Source organism: Eutrigla gurnardus (assembly GCF_963514095.1).
Source record: "Eutrigla gurnardus genome assembly, chromosome: 12".
NCBI lineage: Eukaryota > Metazoa > Chordata > Actinopteri > Perciformes > Triglidae > Eutrigla > Eutrigla gurnardus.
The window spans coordinates 17,996,885-18,020,581 of NC_139926.1; the positions used below are offsets into that span (position 1 = coordinate 17,996,885).

General features: G+C 43.7%; 1 protein-coding gene and 1 long non-coding RNA gene across 2 annotated transcripts in view; one reads left to right on the top strand and one right to left on the bottom strand.

The window, feature by feature from the left end:
- Positions 1 to 514: 514 nt before the first annotated feature.
- Positions 515 to 4,227, bottom strand: LOC311021973. Its single transcript, XR_014598067.1, has 3 exons — positions 4,078 to 4,227; positions 1,521 to 1,722; positions 515 to 716 (listed from the first exon to the last, which is right to left on the bottom strand). It is a non-coding gene; the product is annotated as an uncharacterized lncRNA (long non-coding RNA).
- A 641-nt stretch (positions 4,228 to 4,868) lies between these two features.
- Positions 4,869 to 23,697, top strand: part of nalf1b (NALCN channel auxiliary factor 1b) — a 64,962-nt gene continuing 46,133 nt past the window's right edge. Inside the window, exon 1 of the mRNA XM_084023331.1 lies at positions 4,869 to 5,697. Within this exon, the coding sequence (XP_083879457.1) occupies positions 4,966 to 5,697 (732 nt within the window). The 5' untranslated portion in view covers positions 4,869 to 4,965. The remainder of the gene's footprint in view (positions 5,698 to 23,697) is intronic.

Genomic DNA, 23,697 nt, shown 5'->3' on the forward strand with positions numbered 1-23,697 from the left:
ATCCTTTACAACCATCATAATCATGAAAAGTCATTTTTAGTTCAAGGATGAATTCCCATTACAAATCTTAAACGGCAGCTTAAAGACTCGTCTTTTTGTAAAAGCGGTTACGCCATTAGAACTGGACAAGAAGAGCTACTGTGTGATTATTATTTCTACAGCGTTTTAGTCCTTTCCCAGGGTAAGAGAATGTGTACAGCCTGTGAGAGCATACCGGCTATTGCTGATGTAACATCAGGGTAAGAGAGGATGAAGGCACACACACCATAACACACACAAATACATAATGTTATGTGAATATTCAACAGTGTGAGTGTATATGAGTGCTGTGATAGTAATAGCACTGTTTTAAACAAGAATGTTTTAAATAGTGTATTTGTACTATATTTAAAACCAGATATAGACATATAAAAGGATACACGTAAGCTCTTTAAGTTGCCCGTCAAACAATGCTAATAATCCAAAGTGCCTTGACAGCAGTTGATTTCATACTAACACAAACAAGTCTCCTGTGATGTATTTGTCTTCTTCATTACTTGCCACGGTAGAAGCTTCCCCTCCCTGACAGGCACATTTCCTTTGAAGCTGGAGGCTGGGTGAACATAGAATTCCAGGTTTCACACAGGGAATAAAGGCCAGGAATCCAGGCTCATGGATATGGGAACAGGCAGCGTCCTTGGGAAAGTGAGCTGTGTTGATAAGCCGCTGAGGGACTCCTGGAATGGAAATGGGGTGAGTCAATCGATCAGGAGAGTAAAACCCTAAGGCGGAGCAGTGATAGAGCTGGCCAGCGTGGGGGTATCTCCGTCATTAGCATAATGTCCTCGATTTAGCCTGAAAAAAATGTACATTTGTTTCCTCACATACGTGCAATGTTTCAAACGTTTACATGGATGTTTTCACCTTCCATATAGCCATCGGTTTCCATTCATCTCCCCGTGGCTGGAAATCAATATTTGGACTTTCTTTGGCTGTGTAATACATCAGAGTGAACAACAACTATTCATCTGTTTTTCTGCAAGGCACACTATTTAATACATCTAATAAAATACAAGACGATCTCAAGAATAGTTTTATTGAATTTAATACCATAAAAGAATACATTTAAATCAGTGGCTGTAAGTAACGTACATACATTGAAAATCTATACAGCATACTGTCCATCACACATCTCGTGTCACGTCAACATCCACTCGGGACAGCAAGCTGAGGGCGTTGTCTTCTCTGACCAATCAGAGGCTAAGCCTGGCTCTCACTCTCTTTCTATCGCACAGAAAGAGAGTGAGACTGAGGGATAGAGGGACAGGCTGATGGTGAATGAGAGCTTAAGGAAGAGTCACATCAAAAATGAGCCGAATAGGGTCAGCGGAGTGGGAGAGGAATGAAGAGAAGGATGGAGGAATGGTGGCATTGAGAAGGAGGAAAAAAATGCCGTCAGATCTTGAAAAAGAGAAGTACATAAGAGGAGAGCAAGAGAGTCTTAAAGACAGCTGTGAAGAGATATATAGTGAGAGACTCACTTAAATAGATCCATACCCATGGTGACACGTTATGCAGGAGGTGTGAAGGATGTCGATTTGACACAAGTTGGTACAGCCGGCTGATGTCACCTGTCTCTTTTATTTCAGCCCGTTCTCCTCTCCTTCTCTGATTGCTGTTAGATCCGGTCTAGTCCAGTCCAGTCCACCTCCATCCTCTTCCCTCCATCAGCAATGCAAGCGGCTGGGGGAAACACATCGCAATGACGAGATGGTGAGCATCAGGGTAATTAAACATCTTGTCAAGCGTCTTGTGTCACTCAAGAATCACAATACAGGACAAAAAAAACAGGACCTTTAACAAGCATTAATGGAGATATTTTCCGAGGTTCTGTGCCTCGTTCGATGCCACGTCTGAAATGACCACAAAGGCAAACTGGCACCACAGAGGGACTTGAACCGACAACCCTAAGTCCCCACTGAGCTGCAATCAGCACAACATAAAAAGCTTTCAAACAGAGTATTGAAAAGGCTTGGTTGTTTTTGATGGATTTCGATTTTTTTAAATAGACATTTATAAATAGATGGTTCCACTTTGATAAGCCCAGAACAATGATCTAAAAATAGATGTAACAGGGGTTTTGATAATGAATATACAAAGACATACATATTGGTTTTTATTGACATACCTGAATAGAAAAAGATGAGCTGTGCAAATTACCCTTGATTAAGCAAGAGCTGCTTTATCACAATACAATTAAATTCTATGTATGTATGTACAGTTATTTCAGAGAGGACACACACACACACACACACACACACACACACACACGTTCCCCAGCATGGATAGTGGATGAGTCATGTCTGCCTTACTGTTACTGTGATAGCTCCAGATTTAAGGGGGAAGCAATCTGCATTCATCTCACAGACATACACTCTCTCTCCTGTGTCTCTGGCTCTGTCTCACTCTTTCTGTCCCCTTTACACACACACACACACACACACACACACACACACACACACACACACACACACACACACACACACACACACACACACAGGTAGGGACAGTGCATTGGGAGTGGTGTGAAACTGACAACTCTCTGCTGTGCCAGACACACGCTCCGTATGTTGTTGATTGGCCACCTCTCAGGAGCTGACATAAGTCAGGCGTTCAGCTCCAACCAATCAAATTGCAGATCTGGAAATGGTATTATGAAACTCCTGGCATGATCCCTATATCCATATGCCTACAAAGAGTGCAGGTGCACACAAACACACACACACACACACACACACAGTTAGGGTCAAAGACAGAGCATGGAATTGAGCAACTACAGTTAAAGGCAAGCTAGACAATCCCAGCTGAAGTAGGACACCAATCCCCGTGGGGCGTGATCACAGCATCCAGCAGTGACATAATATGTGAGAGCAATGAGTGATGAATGATGAGCATTCAGGCGTCCTCAGCAATGACACAACAGATGTTTGCCCTAACACCCACCACGGTTTCAAAACTCAGTCACCTCCCCTACCAAAATGCAGGCCCTGCGTGGGGAATTTTCAGTCATCATTACGATCGGACATGAATCAGAGAACAAGGGGTTCGAAAACACCATGGAAATTGAATGTCCTTGTGGGAGTACCCGTTGACATTTGGTGATAAGTCAGCAAATTGCGTTAGTGACACGACTTGTCCCATCCACTTAGAACATAACACAAATGGCCTACACTAATGGCTCTCTGATCTTTTCCCCCAGTCAAACAGCTCTGGAGTACACTCAACAAAAGGTGCAACGCCACCAACAGCACAACAAGTGGGAATAAACGGCTATTTTGTTGTGTTCCGGAGCAGTTTTACAAAGTAAACCTCTTTGAAAGGAAACGGAGTAAACTGAGGCTTCCATGCGGGCAGCAGTAAGTGGTGAGCTATCCATGGTGCTGAAAGCCAGGGCTCTCCTCCCATAGAAAAATCCACACAATACAAAGCAGTTTCATTTAAGTCCTTGCGCTATTCAATATGCTTTTGCATAATTTTTAGGCAGAGGGGCACTGCCTGCACTGAAACAAATTGGATGGGTGTAACGATACAGCCCTTTAACATTAAGCAACACTCTCTTTGGTGGCACTCACTGACAATGATTAGTAGCCCCGAGGACCGGGATAAATACTGTAATTTACTTTCACCACCCTAAAAGAGCAATAGCACCAATGTCTCCCTCCTGTCCTTTTCTCCCTGTCACACACACACAGGGACACGACAAGGCAATACTGTAAGTCATGTGTTTGTTTTAAACCCACTGACAAAACACAACACGACTGATACGATTGGTTGCAGGTAGCAGGTGCATCATATGGTTAAACCTACAAGCTCAAGCCTTTGCTTGTTCAGCTGCTTTCAACACGCTCAGAGGCTCAACCCTGACTCATTTGCAGTTGTATTGTCAAAGCCTTCATTTCCTTAATATTCATTTCAACCTGAGTCTAACAAAACAATGTCATTGGAGGATTTCCCCTCAGGAGCAGCTTACATTGTATGAATTGGGACGGATCAATGAATCTTAATGACTATATAGAAACTGTCAGAGTGATGTCTTACCTGCATTGCTGTTCTTGTGAATGGACTCGAGTCTATCCTGCACCAAAAGCAAGATGTCGCCAAAAGTGTGTGTTTGTGTCTCTGCCAAGACAATATTTGGGGACAATTACTCATGGAGAGCAGGGAGGACAGCCTAAACACCCTTAACCACCTTTCTGTCTGTGCTCCCTCTCCCCTCTCTCTACCCCCCCCCCCCCTCCTCTCTCTCTCCCCCTGTGTGTGTGTGTGTGTCTCCATGTGTGTGTGTGTGTGTGTGTGTGTGCATATAGGTAATAAGCTGCTCCGCCACTGCGCAACGATGGAGCTATCGCAACGATGGAGATGACGCAAACCGACCCAGCTCTCCGAAAAAGTGTTTCAAGACGAACATGGCGGCAACTTAACCGCGGTCCAAGATGACAATGGCCAACGGGAGACAGGATTCTAGGCTTTCCGCCCAGGTACCGGACGGTGTGCGTGCATCGAAAGGGCTCGTCGCTCTCCTTTAAGTGAATCTGCAAACCGAACGGCGGCGGACGCGCAGCGTCAGTATCAAGAGGCTCGCAACAGCTGGTCTCCCTGCGCCCCCGACGAGAGAACAAGCCCGGGGAGGGACGGTATGGAAGAGGGGAGCATGCGGTCAAAGAGGACGCCGTTTCCCCCCGGAGAGCCATGGAGAACCGGGATGCGGCAGCGCGACGCTTAATCTGTGCGGGCACGCTAATTGGATCGGAATAGCACCGATTGCTGCGGGCGCGATAGAGGAGCGCCCTGGACCGGCGGAGGCACGGCACCCCCACCGTTACAGCGGAGAACCAACCGGAGTCCGTTCTCCCCCCCAAAGTCAATGACTATTGTGGCAGAGCAGCCCCCGCGGTGGAGTCGGCCAGGGCAGCACTTTCCTAAAATATGACCAGGGGCGCTTGGATGCGTCGGCAGCATGATGAGGGCTTAAAATACTGGTTTGCACCCCGAGAGAACGAGAAGCCATTTACCGAGTCGGAGCGGGCCCAGAGATGGCGACTGTCGCTGGCCTCTCTGCTGTTCATCACCGTCCTGCTCTCTGATCACTTGTGGTTCTGCGCCGAGGCGAAATTGACGCGAACCCGAGACAAGCGGTCGGACAAGGGGCTTGCTTTTACGGACATGGGCGAGTACCCAAACTCCCTCCACCGACACCACATCCAAACATCACCTGACCCCAACCGTCTCGCCAGAAAGCAAGATGTTATTTTTCTAGGGAATTCTACCAAACCTCTGTGGCGAATGGACACCTGTCATCCAGACAGCCTGTCCAAAGACTGCTTTACTTTCACGGACGCGCAGACCGTGTGCCTGGGCCTCTCCGGTGGAGGGGGGAAAGGGACACCGTTGGCGTACGTGAACCTGAGCGATTTGTACCTTTCTTTTTGTAATTCCTACTCACTTTTGGATTTGTTTTACGGGTTTACGAGTCCGGACGATTTGAATTGCACCCTGGATATGGCCATGGGGGTGGATCTGCTGGGATGCAGCAAGTGTGTCCGGGCTTATCAGCTTCTTGACCAGCGGGCTGAGGACAACTACCGGGAGTTTGAACTGCTGGTTCAGAAATACGAGACGGACGCGTACTCGGTTAGGACGTGCATGGAGGAATGCAAGGTAGGACCAGCGCCGGCTCGCGCACGTGCACGTGCACGCGCACTCACACAAACACACTCACGCATGCACACAAGTGCATTTAAGGGGGTGGGTTCACAGTCGCCATGGCAACCGTTGGGCATATCTGGCAGTATATTGGTATTTATTTTTCGAGAGATCAGGCTGTCATTAGGCAGCAGTGCCTTGACTGCATCATTTGGCCTGTCAGGATTTGCACAACCAGTTGCATCACATGACAATGGCATGAAGGACTAGAGGACAGGACAGCAGACTCCTACAGACCTTCATCCTTCTATCTCCCTCCTGCTCTTCTTTCTTTTTCTCTAATCTTTTAACATGGACTACTTTGTGAACTGTGACCTGTGGAAGGGACGTTTGACATTTCGGGTCTTGCACCGCGGCTCCCTGAGATGAGTGGAGAGAGGGCTGTTGAGTGGGGCTCATTTCAATATCGTTAATAGCACACAAGTGATTCCTGCACCTAATCCAGGCTTTGTATTGTCCCCAGTTTGCTGGTTGTTTCAATAACACGGTATAGCCTCAGACAGCACACATCTCCCGCTGTGGAGTACATGTCGTGCATGTCAACAACATAGTATACCCAGGTCTACGTCATCTACACGCGCAGACAACACACACTCTGTCTTGTGTTACTTCAGGCATCGAGGCTCACTCGAACAAAGAAAACATACCTGGAGTAACACTCTGTCTTGTGTTACTTCAGGCATCGAGGCTCACTCGAACAAAGAAAACATACCTGGAAATAGTAACATGGTGAGGATACATTGTGTGGACTGTTGGTGGAGTTTTTTTCCCTTCCAGACAGCTGTGCATCCTCCTGTGTTCGCTGTCCAAGGTGCTGAAAGAAGGCCCTTCAAAAAGGCCTTTCAGGAGGACTTGTTTCTTTAGCTGTGCACATTTGGTATGGATTCCTTGAATTAGTCTGGCCCACAGACCATGACTAACTTAATTTCTTGAACAAAGCAGACCACTACACTGCAGCTCTCCCACCTTTACCCAAACCTGATGAGCTAAATTAGATGGACGTGCCTGTTTGGATGGGAAATATGCAGTGTAGGGGGTCAATAGCATGATTGAGAATAGCTGGTTTAAAGAGCATGGGATATAGTTGATGACAGTAGGGATGTGGGAGGATGGACTGGCAAGGACAAAAGAGATTGTTGTTAGCCTGGCTCTACAGCCCATGCATTCTCCTGTATTAACAGTATAGCCTTATTTATGCTAGGCAGCTGGACTTTTCACTTGCGCTGACATGTTGTCTGTGTTTGATTCACTGTGGCGTAACCGATCCCCTTGTCCCGAACACTAAAGTTTTGAGACAACTCAAACTCAGTCAAAACTGTCCCATAAAGATCCATCAACCCAAATCCACTTACAAGATGGATGTTAGACGGTCAGGGTTTTGGATTGTGATTGCTGATGATCCATGTGTATGTGAGGAAGGGCAGTTAGTGGGAGAATATACTACGTGGACGAACCTTGAAAATGCAATCACGCGCTGTTTGTTTGTCATAAGTCACAGCTCACTGTTCGGCCCGTGTGAATGGATGTTATTCCTGTACCATCTTATTGCCGCTTCCTTCTCATGCCATCTAATCACGAGTGTGCATTTGCACTCCTACTCTTTGCTAATGTAATCAGACGCAGGCAGGGCTACAGCAGCCTTTTAGCCCCTTTAGCCCAATCTGAATTGCTAATCTGCTCCAGTGTTCGTATGACCTTTGTGAAAGCACAGCACCCGAGGCCTGCATCACAAACCTCCACTCCTTGAAGAAACACTCCGCTGGACAATAAAAAGACGTTAGACAGCTTGAAACAATACTTAGCGCTGTTCGCTCTCACCCCTCTTATTGCTCTCATCTCAGACCTGTAACACCTCTCCGTCCACGTTTTGAACGAGCGCTCAAGGCTCTGTTTCATATGGTTTAAATGAGTCACACGGTGTTTTTGCTGTCAGCGTCGTATAAGTTTAGTGGGTTGGAGGAGAGATGAACAGCGAGGCGAGAAGAAAAGAGAAGGGAAAGTGGAAAATGTGGGGTAAGATTCAGTGGTGAATCTAACAGAAATAACAACTTTGCATTGAAGAGTGGAAACTGTCACAAGAAGAAACACGTTACCTAGTCTAGCAACCTTCATGGACAAATAGTTACAGTAGGTGTCATTATCATTTAAACCAGCTATAGCTTCATCAGGACGGTGTATACCACTGGGCCTTGTTTAGTCACAAAGAACGATGTGCTGCTAGAGTTTAGCTTAAGTCCCATAGAGCTTACTCTTCTGTGTCAAAGACCACTGTTGTTGCCCAAAACTATTAAAACACATCAGTTGCTGCATTTGTTGACATACTTCTTCAATTCCATCAACATAGGCGCTGTAGTGTTTTTTTTGTTTTGTTTTGTGACAATCCAAACCCCCCTGTCCTGCTGTCGTAAATACTTATTAGTCCTGCAAATGTGTATTAACCCATGGCTTAAAATAGTCCCAAAACACATGCACCATTTACTTCTGTTTGAGTTCCTCAGCAGACTGTATATTTGGAACCATGTTTTTTCTTCAATGTACATCTTGAGAAGGAAGAACAAATGGGCTTGGCTTGCCGTACAAAGCCTAAGGAAGTTTCACTTGCTCTGACTCGTGGCTCTCAGAGTCCACTTCCTGAACGTGTGTACAGATCTCGCCACTTGTGCTAAATTGTCAGTCCCAGACCATAGCCTCTTCTTTAACTCTAAACCTCATATCAGCCGATATATTGTGATATAGAAAAAGCAAAGGTGTGCAGATTCCTTTGAGATGTTTCGGTGACGGGGTCCTTGTATTGAGAATGTTTGCTCACTGTCATACTTTGATGCTTTAATAAAAAAAGAATTAATGTTAATAACACCTGTGCTTTTCCGGCTATCACAAATCAAAATGTCCGCTGTGAAAAAGGCTTATTGACGTGGATTGTTGGGAGCAGTATCTGTGGTATCGAATGCGTGCAGTTTGTTTAGCTCTATCTCTCCTTTTTTCCTTCCTATTCTTCTCTTTTTTTACTCTTTCCTACATGTGTTCTTGACACCTTTTGATCTCTGTTTGTACCTGTTTACATCACACAGACACACACACATGCTTGTGTTCATGCACACACACTCACACGCTCACTCAAAGAGCCCCATGTGCAATGTTTCCTGCAGATCCAGACCTGACTGTCCCTTCCGGTGTAATTTAATTTGCACTCCCATAATTCTCTGCTTCTCTGGTGGCTGTGTCTCCAGGGCTCTGTCTCAACATGTTGATCTCCTTTCTCCCGCCATCTGTCATTGTCTCTCGCTTACTTTCACATCCTTTTCCTCTTTGTCTTCCTCCCGTCTGCATCAGAGCTCTGTGGAACCAACATCACACGTACAAATGTGTCCAGTATCTGTCTCTGCATCACCTCCACCCTTCTCTCCCTCCTCCTTCCTTCCCATCAGGGGCCTCGGTTTCTCTCTCCCTCTCCCTTCCTAGAAATATGTGGGTGTTGAGCTCTCTTTTACTGCTGGAGTGATAGATACTGATCTAGGTTAAGGTCCTTTCCTTCCCTTGAATTACTGTCCTGTCCACACAAATCCCACTGTGTGCTCCCTCACCCGGCCTCTGCTTATTCAATCACCGTTTCTCCTCTATCACTCTGTGTTTCTACAAGACGATTCAGTTAAGCCCCTATTTAATCTAGCTGTTTATGTTTTAACTCTTCAGCAGGGATAGGAAGATTGTTTTTTTTTACCATTAAAATAAAACAGAAAAAAAGTCCCCGCTGGAGCCTTGGTGTATATCAAAGCATAATTAAGAAAAGATAGGATAAAACAAAAATGTTATTGATCCCCATGAGGGACATTTTGCATGACAGCACCGCAAGAAGCAGGCGAGAGATACAGCAGGGAGTCTACAGTCATGCTAGTGGCTCTGGCCATGTTTACCATGGTATTTGTTTCTTGTTTTAGCTCATTAATATTTGCTAATTAGCACCAAACACAAAGTACAATTGAGGCTGATGGGAATGTCACTGGTTTTGCAGATATTGAGTCACAGAGGAAAGTATTAGACGGATTGAAATTCGACCTGATGATGGTGAAAGAATAAAAAAGTAAGGGATCACTGATGTGATTATAATTCATCCTGAGTGCACATGAATGTGTATCAAATGTCATAGCAGTTTATTAAATCGCTGAGATTGAAAAATTGTGAGATTGAAACTATCAGAGTATTTCCAGTTTTCTGAGTCCTTTAAGGACATCTTATACATGTTGGCTTAAAAATTCAGATTGTTTGATACGTCTGAAACCTTTAGAACAGCTACGAAAGAACTGTGTGGTGGGGTTGATTTTGTCAGTTCATCTAAATGGTCTTTCTGAACTAGAGGGGATCAGAAAAGTCCATGTCTGGGGACAATAGCTATCTCTTAAGAATGTGAGGGCAGTCTTGCCAATATTTGACCAATCAGCAGAATGGCATTGCCAAAAATATATGTAAACCAGAACCCATGATCCTGATATTTAAGCTCTGATGACATCTATGAGATATGTAAAGTATCTATATATGTATTATATACTCATTTTGGGGCCAGTAGACATTAACAGATATAAGAAAACCTACTGACTCAGCATGTGTTTCTCTTAACACATGTTGCTTTCATACAAGTGAATGTTTGTTGTATAAATCAAATGAAAGTATGGTTTGACTCAGCACATAATGTACAGATTTCCCTGCTTTCAACACGGACAGCGTGGCCCTACTAAGTCCTGCACGTCTCTCTCTCTCTCTGTCTCCTTCAAATTCAATTAGGGCTCTGTTGCTTCTCCATGCAGCTCAAACAGAACCAGGGAAACTCCCTTTCATATGAGCTGCCAGTGTTTGTTTCTCCCCAGGCAGGAGATAAGGGAATGCGCCTGTTCGTGAAGAACACAGCAGCACTCCCATGGAAACGCCTCCTCGTCGTCCTTTATTCCCCATCTACGCAGCACAATGAGACCATACAGCTGCCTCCTTCGCTGCCCTGGGCCTCGGCTCCAATCAACACAACCCATTTCCTTCTGTCCATCCCTCTTTCCTGCAGGCCACAACTCGTAAAAAATACCTGCTGCCTCTCATTCAGTTCATATACTGTCCTGTTTGCCTGGTGTGTGGGTACCGTTTAGGCCAGCAGAAATAAGTAAAAAAAAGTAAGAAAGAAAACTTTCTCCATGTGTGTGTGTGTGTGTGTGTTTACGTGTGTGTGTGTGTGTGTGTGTAACACATGTATCAGCTCCACTCATAATGAGATAAAAGCAATGAGCCCTTTTAATGCATCCAATTCAATCAGATCTACAAACAAAGTCTGACTTTTACAAATGCACACTTGCTATCTGTCTCTTCTCTCCTCTGTCTCCCGCTGGTTTGCTTCCTTGAGTGATTTGATGAGTGGGTGATGTGTTATGTTTGATTTTCTGTGACAAAGTGAAGAGAGAGAGAGAGAGAGAGAGAGAGAGAGACAGGGAAGGGGAGCGGAAATGGCTGCTATTGATAACTGACTCCATACAAAATGCATTAAACTCTCCGATAAAATCTGTAAACGTCAGGCATTTATTTGCTTAATGGAATGATGATTTTATTTGTTTGTATCCAAATAAAATAGTCAGCATCTTCATGACTTAAGGAGAACAACCGGTGCGTGCCAAGGATATGGCTGATACCTGCCACTTCACATTTATTCAGTGTTAGCTGGTGGCGAACAAAATAAGATGACAATTGAATTAGCAACGTGGGGAGACTGATTTTAAAAAACAAACCCTTTGTGCTACCATGACAGCCCGGCACTGTTTCACATGTCCGGCCTCAGAGGTGAGATTCACATGTAAATTCAGAACCAGTGCCTGAGTAAGACGTTGATCTGCAGATTGAATTTGAAAAGGCAGAGAATGTGCCTTTTAATGGACTGAGCATTGCGTTTGATAAGAGAGTGCAAGTATGCACCGTTTAGTTACTCTTTTGTAATGTTAAGTAATGTCATTATGCATTTACAATCTCTGCAAGAGGTAAAGGCAGCTGAATTTACAGGTCTTGAGGAGTACATTTGTGAAATATGTACAAAGACTTTTGAGCAAAATCTGATAAATTCTGATAAAAAAATATCTAAGGGTGTAGCGTTAGAAAGAAATAACCTTACTAGACGCCCGTTGCCTGCTCCTCCCTGAGGCTTCAGTTGCTCCTCGCATAACACACCTAAATCTCTACCAGACTGTCGGCAGTTAGAGTTGTTCATCATCAGTCCGACAATGTTTTAGTGCAACGCTTAATTGCACTTGTTCAATACCCTGTGGATTCACCCAGAAACTCATCATCATTGGTGATCACGCAAAAGCTGGATAGGTGAGGCTGTGACATGTTTTTTCTTTTTCTCATAATGTGACTTCCTGTTCTGTTGGTGGTGCTGGAAACCGTCCAAGTTGACTGTAGCTTTTTGTCACCTCCCCCGGAGGTGCTGCAAGCCACCAGACGAGAAGGGATTTGTCTTTAAAAAAAAAGCCTAATTTAACAAATCTACGAACACGTCCTGCTTTCATGTGAAGTAGCTACTCACGGGGCCTATCCCCTGTGATAATGGCCACCGAAGTGACACTGAAATTACCCGTAATTGTTCCTGTACAAAGTCACGCTTGAGGTCATGAAGAAGTCATAATGTGCTGCTGTGGTATTTGTCCGATCCCTGATCTGCGTAACTGCCGAGTGATCTGTGAGCATTGATCTGTTATCGGAGAGGAAGTGTGAGTGAGAGCCTGTAATGACGTCATGCATCCCAGTGAGTCATCCGTGCGTTTGTACCTTAGCTAAGCTGCTAATGTTGCGACTACACCTCTGAACTACACGTTATTCTTCTCACCCGAAACGTGTCTCGGTTTCGAAGGGAGTCTTACTGGAATCTGGATTAAAAGACACTTGAAAAGGGACCGAAAACCCCAAGATCAAAAAGAAGCTGATGGCTACGTTCTGAGCATCACTGGCAGACACACAGAAACCAGTTCCCAGACTCTGGTGGTGACATTCTCACATTACTGAGTCACCATCGTCATCAGCTGCCGCTCACAGCTCATGTCCTGATTCAGGGCGAGCGGAACCGAGGATAGACGTACGTGCAGTTTATATATATATGAAAACACACAAACTGTATATACAGTACATGAGGAGACACATAAGTAGCAGAACCAACAACACCACACACACGGGAGAGAGAGGCAGCGGAAGAAACACAGGAGATGGGCGGAGAGGGAGACAGGCTGACAAATGAATGGTTAGATTAGAGGGAATACCCAGTGATGTGTGCAGCATGATGGGCTCGTGTCCGCTGACATACTGTATTTTCCCTGGGATTTGTACAAACAATTCATTTGAGCACCTGCTCCTACCTAATCCTTTCAATTTTAATCAGGCTAGTGTTTCTGTCAATGGATGAGTGTGTGTGTGTGTGTGTGTGTTTGTTGAGTGAGGGGGGTGCATGTGTGCATGCTTGAGTGCACACGGCATTGTGGGATGTTGTTTCCATTGGCTATTTCTCATTCATTTAGAAGGATGAGTGAGTCTTAAAGGAATAATTTGGCATTTTGAGAAATTCACATATTTCGCTTTCTCGCCAAGGGCTCGATGAAAATTTCGATACCACTCTCTCGTCTGTTAAATATGTTTCATACAGTTTTGAATAACTAGAATTTGGGAGAAACAGCTAGTCTGGCTCTTTTCAAAGATACTCAAATCAAATCATCTAAACAACATCTAATGCTCACTCCATAACATATTGTGTAGAAAAATCTGAGTGTGGAAAACACAACTGTTTCCCTCCTTTCAGTCCGTTTGCCAAGCTAAGCTAAGCTAACCGTCACCCTTTACGAGTGTAATCTATCACATGTGCTTCATATTTAACATACAGACAGTGTTATTGATATTCTTATCTAACTCTCAGCAAGGAAGCAAATAAGGGTATTTCCTCAACATACTATTCCTTTAAAGTGTATGTTATGTAACGTGAAACTGGGAACATTTTCATTTCATAGATTCAAACCAACAAGTTACTAATCTGTTGATCATTGTTTTGATGAGTAAATTCAGGGAACAACAGGGACTTGCTTATGCAGTATGTTTGTTTATTATAACGTGTGGAAACAATGTGACTTTTCTCTGACGCTCCAAATGGTTTCAGTCAGGATATTTATATCCTGGTCTGGTAATAATAGAAGTCAAGACAACAATATTGCATTGTTTCATGGCTGTTTCCAGGGCAGCATGATGGAAGATTGCACTCAGGGTAACAACCAACCCTGTGTAGTACAGAGTCTTTCTCTGTTTCTTCCAGAAAAAGTGTTTTCTAGGTGGGTTGGAAAAAGATCTAAAATAGCAATTTGGCAATATTACGCTTAACACCTCTATTCCAAACATGATGCAAATTATGTTTGTGTTGTCCACCTCACAGCCTTCATTATGAAGCCAAGGGGACTGATTATTATTCACATCATCTATCCAGTGGCACCTAGCAACCGCCTCACCTGAGGATCCTTTCCTGGTGCATGATACAGGCTCAAAGTGTGAGAACCTACAGTACGTTCGCTGGTCCGATTGTGTGAGTGGGCTGAAGCTAAGCAAGTAGTTTGCTCACCCCCACACCTCCTCCAGTCTGACACGGTAATTTGATTGAGGACGGAGTGCGGAGGTGCAGAGAGAGAGGGGGTTATTGATGGGAACAGATAGAACATGGAAATGTAACAAAGCAAGACAGAAGAGGAATGGGGGGGGGAGCTTGACCTGATGATGACGGCCTTATCAGCACCTCTTCGTAATGGTTTTTCACCTCCAATGTGTGTGTGTGTGTGTGTGTGTAAAGTGGATGGATGGTGGGGGGTTAGTGGGGTTTTCTACCTGCCAAAGTTTCCCTCTTTGTCTAAGCCCATTCTTCTCCATTTGTCCTCAGCCTCCCATCTACAGCTGTGTCACTCTTCCGTCATCCTTCTACTCCATTTCCCCCCGTAGCTTCATTTTGCTTTTTTAAAAATAAACTTTCTCTTTTGTTGCAGTTTTGCCAAACAGTGACACCGACAGTCCCTGACTGATTCCCTGTAAATTATTCATGTGTCATTGACTTTTCAAAAGCACTGAGGAGGAACTGGAACACTTCTATCTCTTGCTCCCCCGTCACTCTCCTATACAAACACACAAACACACATAAAGGCATTTGCATGGCCCCCACACATGCTACAGACTAATATACATGCATTTTCAGGCCCCTTGAGAACGTTTTATGTTGACAGTTTTTTTTTTTTTTTATCTCCCTGTCAACTTCTTCACATCCTCTTTTCAGCACATTTTGACAAACATCACAGGCACACAACAGTAAATAAAAAGTACTCACTGATACCAAAATTACCTCTCAAGGTGGATGCTTTGTACTCCACTTGATTGTTATTGAAATTTCATGGAAACAGAAACACACACACACTCACACACACACACACACACACACACACACACACACACACACACACACACACACACACACATGCAACACGGCACAGTCCCAGTTGGAGTTTTTCTGTCCCTGGGACTTCTTTATTTTGCAGAGTTGAGGATCACAAATGGCTATTACATTGTCTTGATGTTTCATCATTCATATTCCATATACCAAAAATCTCTTCTGTGTCTGAGTACCACATACTCATGTGCCCAGAATCACACAGCTGAGACAGCAGCCATTGAGTATTTAGACAGTAGGGATGAGCTTTACATAAAATTATGCTTCTTATGGGGTCCAGACTGCCACTGTATTGCTCCAACCTGGAGGCCATGAATGTGTTTTGGTATAGATATCATTTCCACACTGTAATCCCCGTTCCATTCCTATTTCCATTTTTATCAAGGTGGTTACACGTCACACAATCGCTGCCCTGTTCGCCACCTCCTCCTCCTCTGCCTATCTTGCTCCCTATAGGCCTAATCCTCCTGTGCAGGCTCTTAGCTGGATAAAGCTGTCTCCATCCTTTCTCTTTATGGCAGGATTTACAGCAGTACCTCTTCATATCCTCCTTTTAGCACTCTTACGGTAGTTTCCACTGTTACAGGGCCATGCTCTTTGGAGAGCAGGAGATTCAGTTGCTCTGGCGTTGAGCAATATTAAAACAGAAAGGTCAGGGAAGATCATTTTGAAAATGAAGATCATATTGATCCGGAAACTGACTTTTTTGGTTTGAACCAGCCGTCAAGTAAAGAGCTCTCTAAAGCACACTGTGATCATCTTTAAAATTAAATGAAGTAGAAATAAATGAAGGGCTTCCATAGCCCCGTTCGGGACTCACGGTGGTCTCACCCACGGTGTAGAAAGCTCAGGGAAGTGGCTGTGGGCTGCTCTTTAGCAGAGGTGGAAAACTAGAGGAACATATCCCACACTGACCGGTTCATATTCAACTTAATCTTGTAAAAGTACTGTCTGACAACACTTGAAGGTTGTTTTCCAATAAGGTGAAGAAGATGCTGCAATTGTAAACATATGGCAAGCCACACACACAGAAAGGTGAAATTTATACTTTTGGAAGTCTAAATGTGATTGTTTGATTTTTCCTTAAATGTGCTTGGGCATAATGTGCTGTCATTCCTACAGTGTGATGTAGTGTGTGGGTGTCGTTTTCATTCCCACGGTGCAGTGTCTTTGAATAGAGTCGTCTGACAGATTTCCCCCGATTTCTAACATTCGGGATTTAATGATGTGTTTTTGTGGAATATGAGGAAAGGCCTGTATACGTGACTGTGCTTATGTGTGTGTGTGTGTGTGTGTGTGACTATGTGAGTGAGTAAGCGAAAAGAGAGAGTGAGCGAGAATGAGGGCGACTTTCACAAACTGACTTATTGATTTCCCATTTGAAAGCAGGGTTGATGTTTTGGATGGGAGCGATTGGGAGGTGGAGTCGTCAGGAGAAAGGAAAACATGAGGTGTAAAGAAAAGACAAAACGAGGGGTGGGGGGGTGGGGCTTGAGATTGACAACAGAATAACACTGATGACGCTTGGAGAGGGAGTGAGTGGACACAAATGTAGAAGGAGGGTGGATATGCAGTAGCTTGACCCCCCTCCCCCCCCCCCCCTCCTCTCCCCATCCGAGATTGATGTTTTCATTCAAGGCACACAGATGCTGGTAGCACAACTCTGGCATAGGGAATTATGGTGATTGATTGATAGGGGACGATGAGGGTCATATCCTGTAAAGCAGGGCCGTCTGACAGAATATCTTTTCCTCCATCTCCATCAGTACTTCATTCACCCTCCCCCAACGGAGGCGAACGCTACATGTCCCAGGTACAAAGTCAGCATCCCCACCAGCTGGTGATCTATACAGGACACGCAAGTACATTAGCAGCATTGTTAGCCCTTGTGTAATTTAGAACAGTTTTAGTTTATCAGTAAAATTGTAATTAAAAACAGCAGAGGGCAATTTATTAATTTAGATGTATGCTTCAGTGTTAGCATAATCAAGTATACATTATCCTTTTGCAAGAGAAAATCACTTCAGGATGAGGAGAAACTTCAGAAGGAGTAACGCCAGACGGAGCTGCTAATACACTAAAATACTACTGGATGTTCATGTCTCGAACAGGTATTTTTGTATCATAAGTTGGAACCTGAAGGTATAATAATATAGTAATTTTGCTTTCGGTAGTAACACTAGGTTACTTTAGGCACAAAGCCAGCTCATACATAAATCAATCTACACCCCGTTTAATCCATTCCTTCCACTTTTGCTTGTGTTTTTTGATTTTTGGAAAGGTCATTTCCAAAATGACCATCAAGTTCTTGTCTACACACACACACACACACACTTCACGCTGTAGAGTAACTGCTGTTGTGAACAGATATAGACCTGACAATCAGCGCTGAGCTGCTGTGAGCAAAGGGGATCAGAGCTGAGGCTGCACTCAGTGTATTCTGTGTCCACACAGAAAAAAGGCTTCCCCCAGTATAATTACATAATTACAGCTTCTACATCTCTTCTCCAAACCACTTTGGTGAGCGTGGCTGGTTTTTGTTGTTGTTACTTTACCAGACCAAAAACTGACTGATGTAGCTCCTCCAGTATAGTCTCTGAATCATGTGGAACACAAAACTGTTCTTTATGCGGATCGGTGACGTGAAGCCGACGTGAGGTCAGTAGTATCAGTCCCGAAAACTGATCCTTTCAATTTCTTTGTGGCTGTCGCTCTTGAAGCCGCATGAACACAGTGCAACAACAGAAAGAGGAAAATCACAGGTGGAGCACATGATGACGTTACGTGTCTTTGCTTGTGGAACTTCAATCCCATGTATGTTTGTTTGTCGACATGTGTGCGAGTGTGATCTGGGCATGTGTGTTATGCGTGCGTGCTTGTGTGTGTGTGTTCGTGTTCTTGGGGCTCAGTGTAATCACAGCTCTAATCCGTCTGCCAGGAGTCTGTGTGTGGGTGACATTAAAGTTCTCATTAGCGCTGTAACTCAGCACCAATGTCACTGTGAAGACACCAACGACACATCCACTGCAGCAAAAATCTATCCACCGTGCCTGCGTGTGTGTACACACTGTTGTGAGTGAGTGTGCATGTGCAAGGGGGAGAGAGAGAGAGAGTAAAAGCTTGTAAAGTTAACAGCTTGAATGATTTCTTGCATCCAATTTCCTCATTTTCTTTTCTTAGTCCTTGTTAATGTGCTGTTGATTTCATTAAATCAGATGAAACTGTCCATGAGTGCCTCGTTTGAATAGAATGCATTGTAAAAAAGTTGGGGAATAATAGTGTAAGTAATGTCATGTGTTTTAACGGATGAGATGAATCCCTTTTTTTTGCTGCGCCATGTTTTCATTAATTACTCAACAGTATTTTCTTTAAAAGACACACTATTCGATGCGGCGTATGCCAAAGTAAGACGTGATGAATGAGAAAGAAGAGGTGGAAAGAAGGAATAGTTGGGAAGAAGGAAGAGATAGGTTGCCATGGTAACAGGTCGGGCCCGGATTTGAGTGAAAGATGTGGCGTAGACCGGTTTACTGAGTGGATGCCACAACAATGCAAGGTCTACAGCTGCTGTTGTAAGCAGACATGCCGACCGTGCAGCTGTGCACATTTATCTTCTCTCGTCACCCAGATATCAGCCTTCTGTTTCTGTACTCGTCCGTTGACCCGACTCTGAACGCTGCCGGAATGAGCGTGGCTGTGAGCGCTCTGCACCAACTTAGTCGGAGTTGTTTGCAGCAGGCATGTTAAGTAAAAGAACCAGAGCAAGTGAGAGAAGTGGGTCAGGAGAGGATATGGGCGTTTGCACTCAGGACGGTTCTGTCTGATATCACACAGCCCAGCTAATCAGCCTCGACCACTTAGCATCTTTCTCCAGAATGCTAATGCACAAGCAAGCTGCCCGGCTGGTTGTTCTTGTTGATAATGCTAAAATGCTAACACGGAGCTAATCACTTCTCTTATGCACAGAGGTGATACCTCTAGAGGATTGTCTGGTGTTTTAAGGCAATCCAACACGGTTTTTGTTACTGAGTATAAGAGCGTTGCACTGGAAAACTGATTCACAGCTGGTCTGTGTTTGGATGTAGTGTTTGCATTTTAACGTGCAGCCAGGTGTCTCTGCTGGTAGCTGCAGCTTTGAAACCAATTTTGTGGTTTAGGATGGCTTTCCCTGAATGATTTTTTTTTTTTGTTAAAAAGGCTGCAAGAACTGAAAGCAAGAAGGAGTAGAAAGAATTATAGCAGATCCATCAGACGTGTCTCTTGTGTCCTTGGTGACGCAGATCTGCAGTTTTTCTGCAGTCGGAACAACAGAGGGAGAGCGAGAGACACAGAGAGAGAGAGTACATTTCGAGGGTCAGGGGCTGAGACAAACATTGAAGCTCAGGGAGTGAACATTCGGCACCTGCAGTGGGACTTGGCTGCTACAGCAGTTCATTTTTCTTTCTGGAGGAAACGGGGTCTCTGATTTGCATTATGCAGCATCCTAACTGCAATGCCAGCCATGCTGCAAAGTTGAGAATGATCAGCTTTATTGTCAGCAGCTGGGCTTGAGTTGGTGGTGAAACAAATAGATTTCTTGTTTGGCCTTTGGGCTGAAACCATGTCGTATTTGTTGTTGATGGTGTGTGTATGCAGAGTTTTGGCAGAGTAGAATGAATGAAGGAACTTGTGCTACCGTTCAACTTTATTAACAGATACAGATGTTCCCCAATATTTTGGGCTGCAGAATAAACTGCCGCAAAAACAGCCTATACAGACATCAAATGGAAAAAGGTTTGTATCCAAAGTCAGATTAATAATGTCATGAAATGGTGTAGAGGTAAATAGCAGGTTGACTTAGTAATGCAGAGTTAGCTTGATGACAGACAAAGCATTTTTTAATATGCTCCCCTGCTGAGTGGTGCTCTTGTTAGAGAAGCACATTGCCACTTCAGCTTTACAGTTTCACTTAAGAATGCAGAAGCTCACTTTTACTGAAACACTGTTCCGTTCTCATACATCCCTCCCCATTTAATTGGATTTACTACGTTCACCAAAGGGAGAAAAATAGCTAAAAATACTGAATAAACAGGATCACTACAATATAGTTTATTCAAGTGGATGATACAACAAAATTTGGCTTTGATCCGATACAAGTAATACCAGGGCCAGGATCACCAATAATGCTAAATTTATTGTATAAAGTAGCGAATGTGTTATCACGTTAGGGCAAGAGATATGCCATGATTTAATAGGTTAATGCATTATTAATAGCCTCCTTCTTAATATACTGAAATTACCACCGAATAATTTGCCGAACATGAGGTGTCTTATGACTATTCTCTGTTAATGACTGAAGCACGTGCACGCAACACAAGACAGGTCTCAATGGAAAATAACAAATGTTCATTATGTGAATCCTCTGGATTAAATCGACGATCACTGGCAGACAACAGCAGCACAGATGCAAATACCGCAGCACTGAGAAGAAGAGCCAAGTACCCAGGATGTGATCGCAACTAAATTTTATTACTAACTTACGTGCTTTTTTAGTAAAGCTGTACATTAAAGGATGAGTAGGTGATTCTACACTTTCTGTTATATTACTTGTAATCCTCGTAACGTAGCGATAGCAATGAATAAAGTAAATGCTCTGACATAAAAATGTTTAAGAAATGTCATCTGTGGCCGTGGCAGGACTGTAAAAACCTCGTCCAATCAAAAAGTCGGGCTGGAGAAAATAATTGGACGGCCTGCCTGCCTGTCAATGCTTACTTCCTGTTTCCGCTCACTCTGCTGATCTAGAGCACTCGTTTGGCGTTTTGGGGGAGTGGCTTTGAACAGAGGTCCTTCAGACCTCTGTTCAAAGCCATTTTTTCATTTTGGCGATGCGTTCAAAGTCAAAGACTGTGGTTTTTCCGAATGACCTACTCTGCCTTTAATGTCACACTGGTAGTATTATTCAAAAACGTTTGCATCTTTTAAAATGTTGCCGCCCTTTAAGTATTTTACGTTGTACACGAAATCATCAAGCTATGCACATCTGAATGAGATGCATTTCACATAAAGGACAGCCAACATCATGAATGAAGATGCCGGGGCGCTTTTCTGTTTTCACCTTTAAATAAATGCAAATCCGTTCTCGCCAGGCTGTGCATCTGCTGACCTTTCATTTTTCTTTCACTAACACAGGGCCGCAGTATGCAAATTGATTTCTTGCAATGGCAGTTGTGTGGGTGTGAGGTGGTAAGTGTTTGGGATGGATGAGAGGGGTGGAAGGGTGGGATGAAATGAATGTGTATCGATGGCGGGCCAGAAGGTGTTGTAACAAAGAACCCTGGGAGTGAGACTTGGGTTGGGGGCTTCTCAGCGAGGCTCGATCGCTTCATCATCTCCCCCTGTGGTTCGTGTGAAATCAATGTGGGAGAAAGGGATTAGACACGCCCACATTTATGGAATATACTGAAGGTAGGCATGGAAAAATGTCATTTGAAGGAGGCATGGACTTTGTTTCTGAAATTAGTATAAGTATAAAGCAAGATGTGTTATTACCACACACAGGAAGCTGTTGGACCAAGTTCATTAAATGTATGCTGTCTCTCTGCCTGTTTAAAATTTTAACCAGCCATCTTCGAGCTAATCCATTCAGAGTGATTCTATAAATGGACCACTGCAAACTTTTGCTTAATTAATAAAGGTTAATGCATTCGAGATGGAACACTTAATCCTGCAATACAAGGGCATTTGGTTGAACATTCACTTTCGGTATGTTTGATGTCGGTTTCGTCAATATTTAATGTAGAAAATGAAGACAAATTCTAAATGGCCTTTCCAACCTTTACCAAACGTATTCTTCAAGGGAACAAAGCATTTTCTACTACTTCTTCCACAACTTTAGTAGTCCAAGCATGCACATAGAGAGCATGTGCAGCATGTGGAGTTTATTCTAGATTCTGAATTTCCTTTCTACCTGTAGAATGAACACGTCAAAGTGGGAAGATGGCACAAACATTTATCTGTAAGGCTGAGGGCCTATGTTTGTGACCGGGCAACATGCCAGTAATATTGGACACATATCTCTGGAACATAAACATAGTTTTGTAACAGTAGGCCCAAGGAAATGACTGAGAGTTACACAAGTACATCCATGCATTCAAAAAGTGTCACAAACTTAAAAACAGGTGTTAATGCGTACAGTATTAGGAATGCAGATGACTAGACAACCATGACATGCTAATGCTTGAAGCAATGTTATCAATTGCCTATTGCAACAGAATGGTATGTGATAAATAATTCATTACATGCAGCACTTTCTGGTTTCGGGGGATTGTCACTGCTTCCGTGATTTCCCTATACAACTTACCTATGCAGCTAATTAACCCAGTCACTGAATGTGGCTTTTATTGTAAGTTCAGAGAGGAACATAAGTCTCATCCTAATGTCCTCATTGCACCAGGTATCAGCTTCTCATTCATTAAAAAAAAAACACACACACTGAGCATATGTTCAAGGGCTTTCCTACATATCAACCAATGACCATCCACGCTGAAGGGTATTCAAACTACAGTACAAGTCATGACTTTTTTTTTTACTGTTGATGTAGTTTGTCTTATTTATTAGGGATGAAGCACTGGGGGAGCTAAAGCAACTAGTCGAGCAATTGTCTGCCAACCAGAGAAAAACGTATTTATTCAATACATAGAGGTGTTATACACATATAAGTCTCCACAATGTCATGGTCTTTAGTCTGAGTGTGGGTCTGTCACACAAGTCAGGAGTGAAAATCTTCCCACATTATTACTTTTTATCTCTTAGAGAAAAGTAAAAATTAGCCCTGTGAGGTTACACACTTTTCTAAAAAATATTGTTTTTACTAGCATCGTGTTATTAGTCACAGTATTACTGTAAACACTCAAACACCACAATTGAGACTAAATATCTAGACTTACTTACTTAGGCTAGACTTACCGATCTTTTTGCACAACTTGATTTTAATGTACGTGACACCTGACCCTGAGAAAATCTCAGAGCGACTACAAATACTGCAATTGTTATTATCATACTTTTAGACAGTGTATTCTATGTAATATGCTATTGAAACAATATCACATCTGCAGCTGCTATACGCCCCCCCCCCCCCCCCCCAGCTTTCAGAGGTTTGCCCATAGTGTCTGTGTGTGCTATTAGAGAGTCAATATCAGCTGCACCTGTGTATGTTGTATCAGTGTCAGCATGGCCTCTCTGAAGCCTCATGATGTTGCCAACCTCTAGTGATGAAAGGTAGATTTTGACCTTCCCAGGTGCAGGAGAGGGAGTCCTCCATGGGCCTTGCTGAACATTCATGATTGGCTTGTTATTAAGATATTTCAAGCTAATTTCCATTGAGTTTCAAGTCTAGGCATGGGTCTGAATCAAATCTTTAATCCCTTTGGATTATTATCATCCTTTTAATCTCTCCCGTGACTAGTGGGAGTAATGTAGTCTTAATT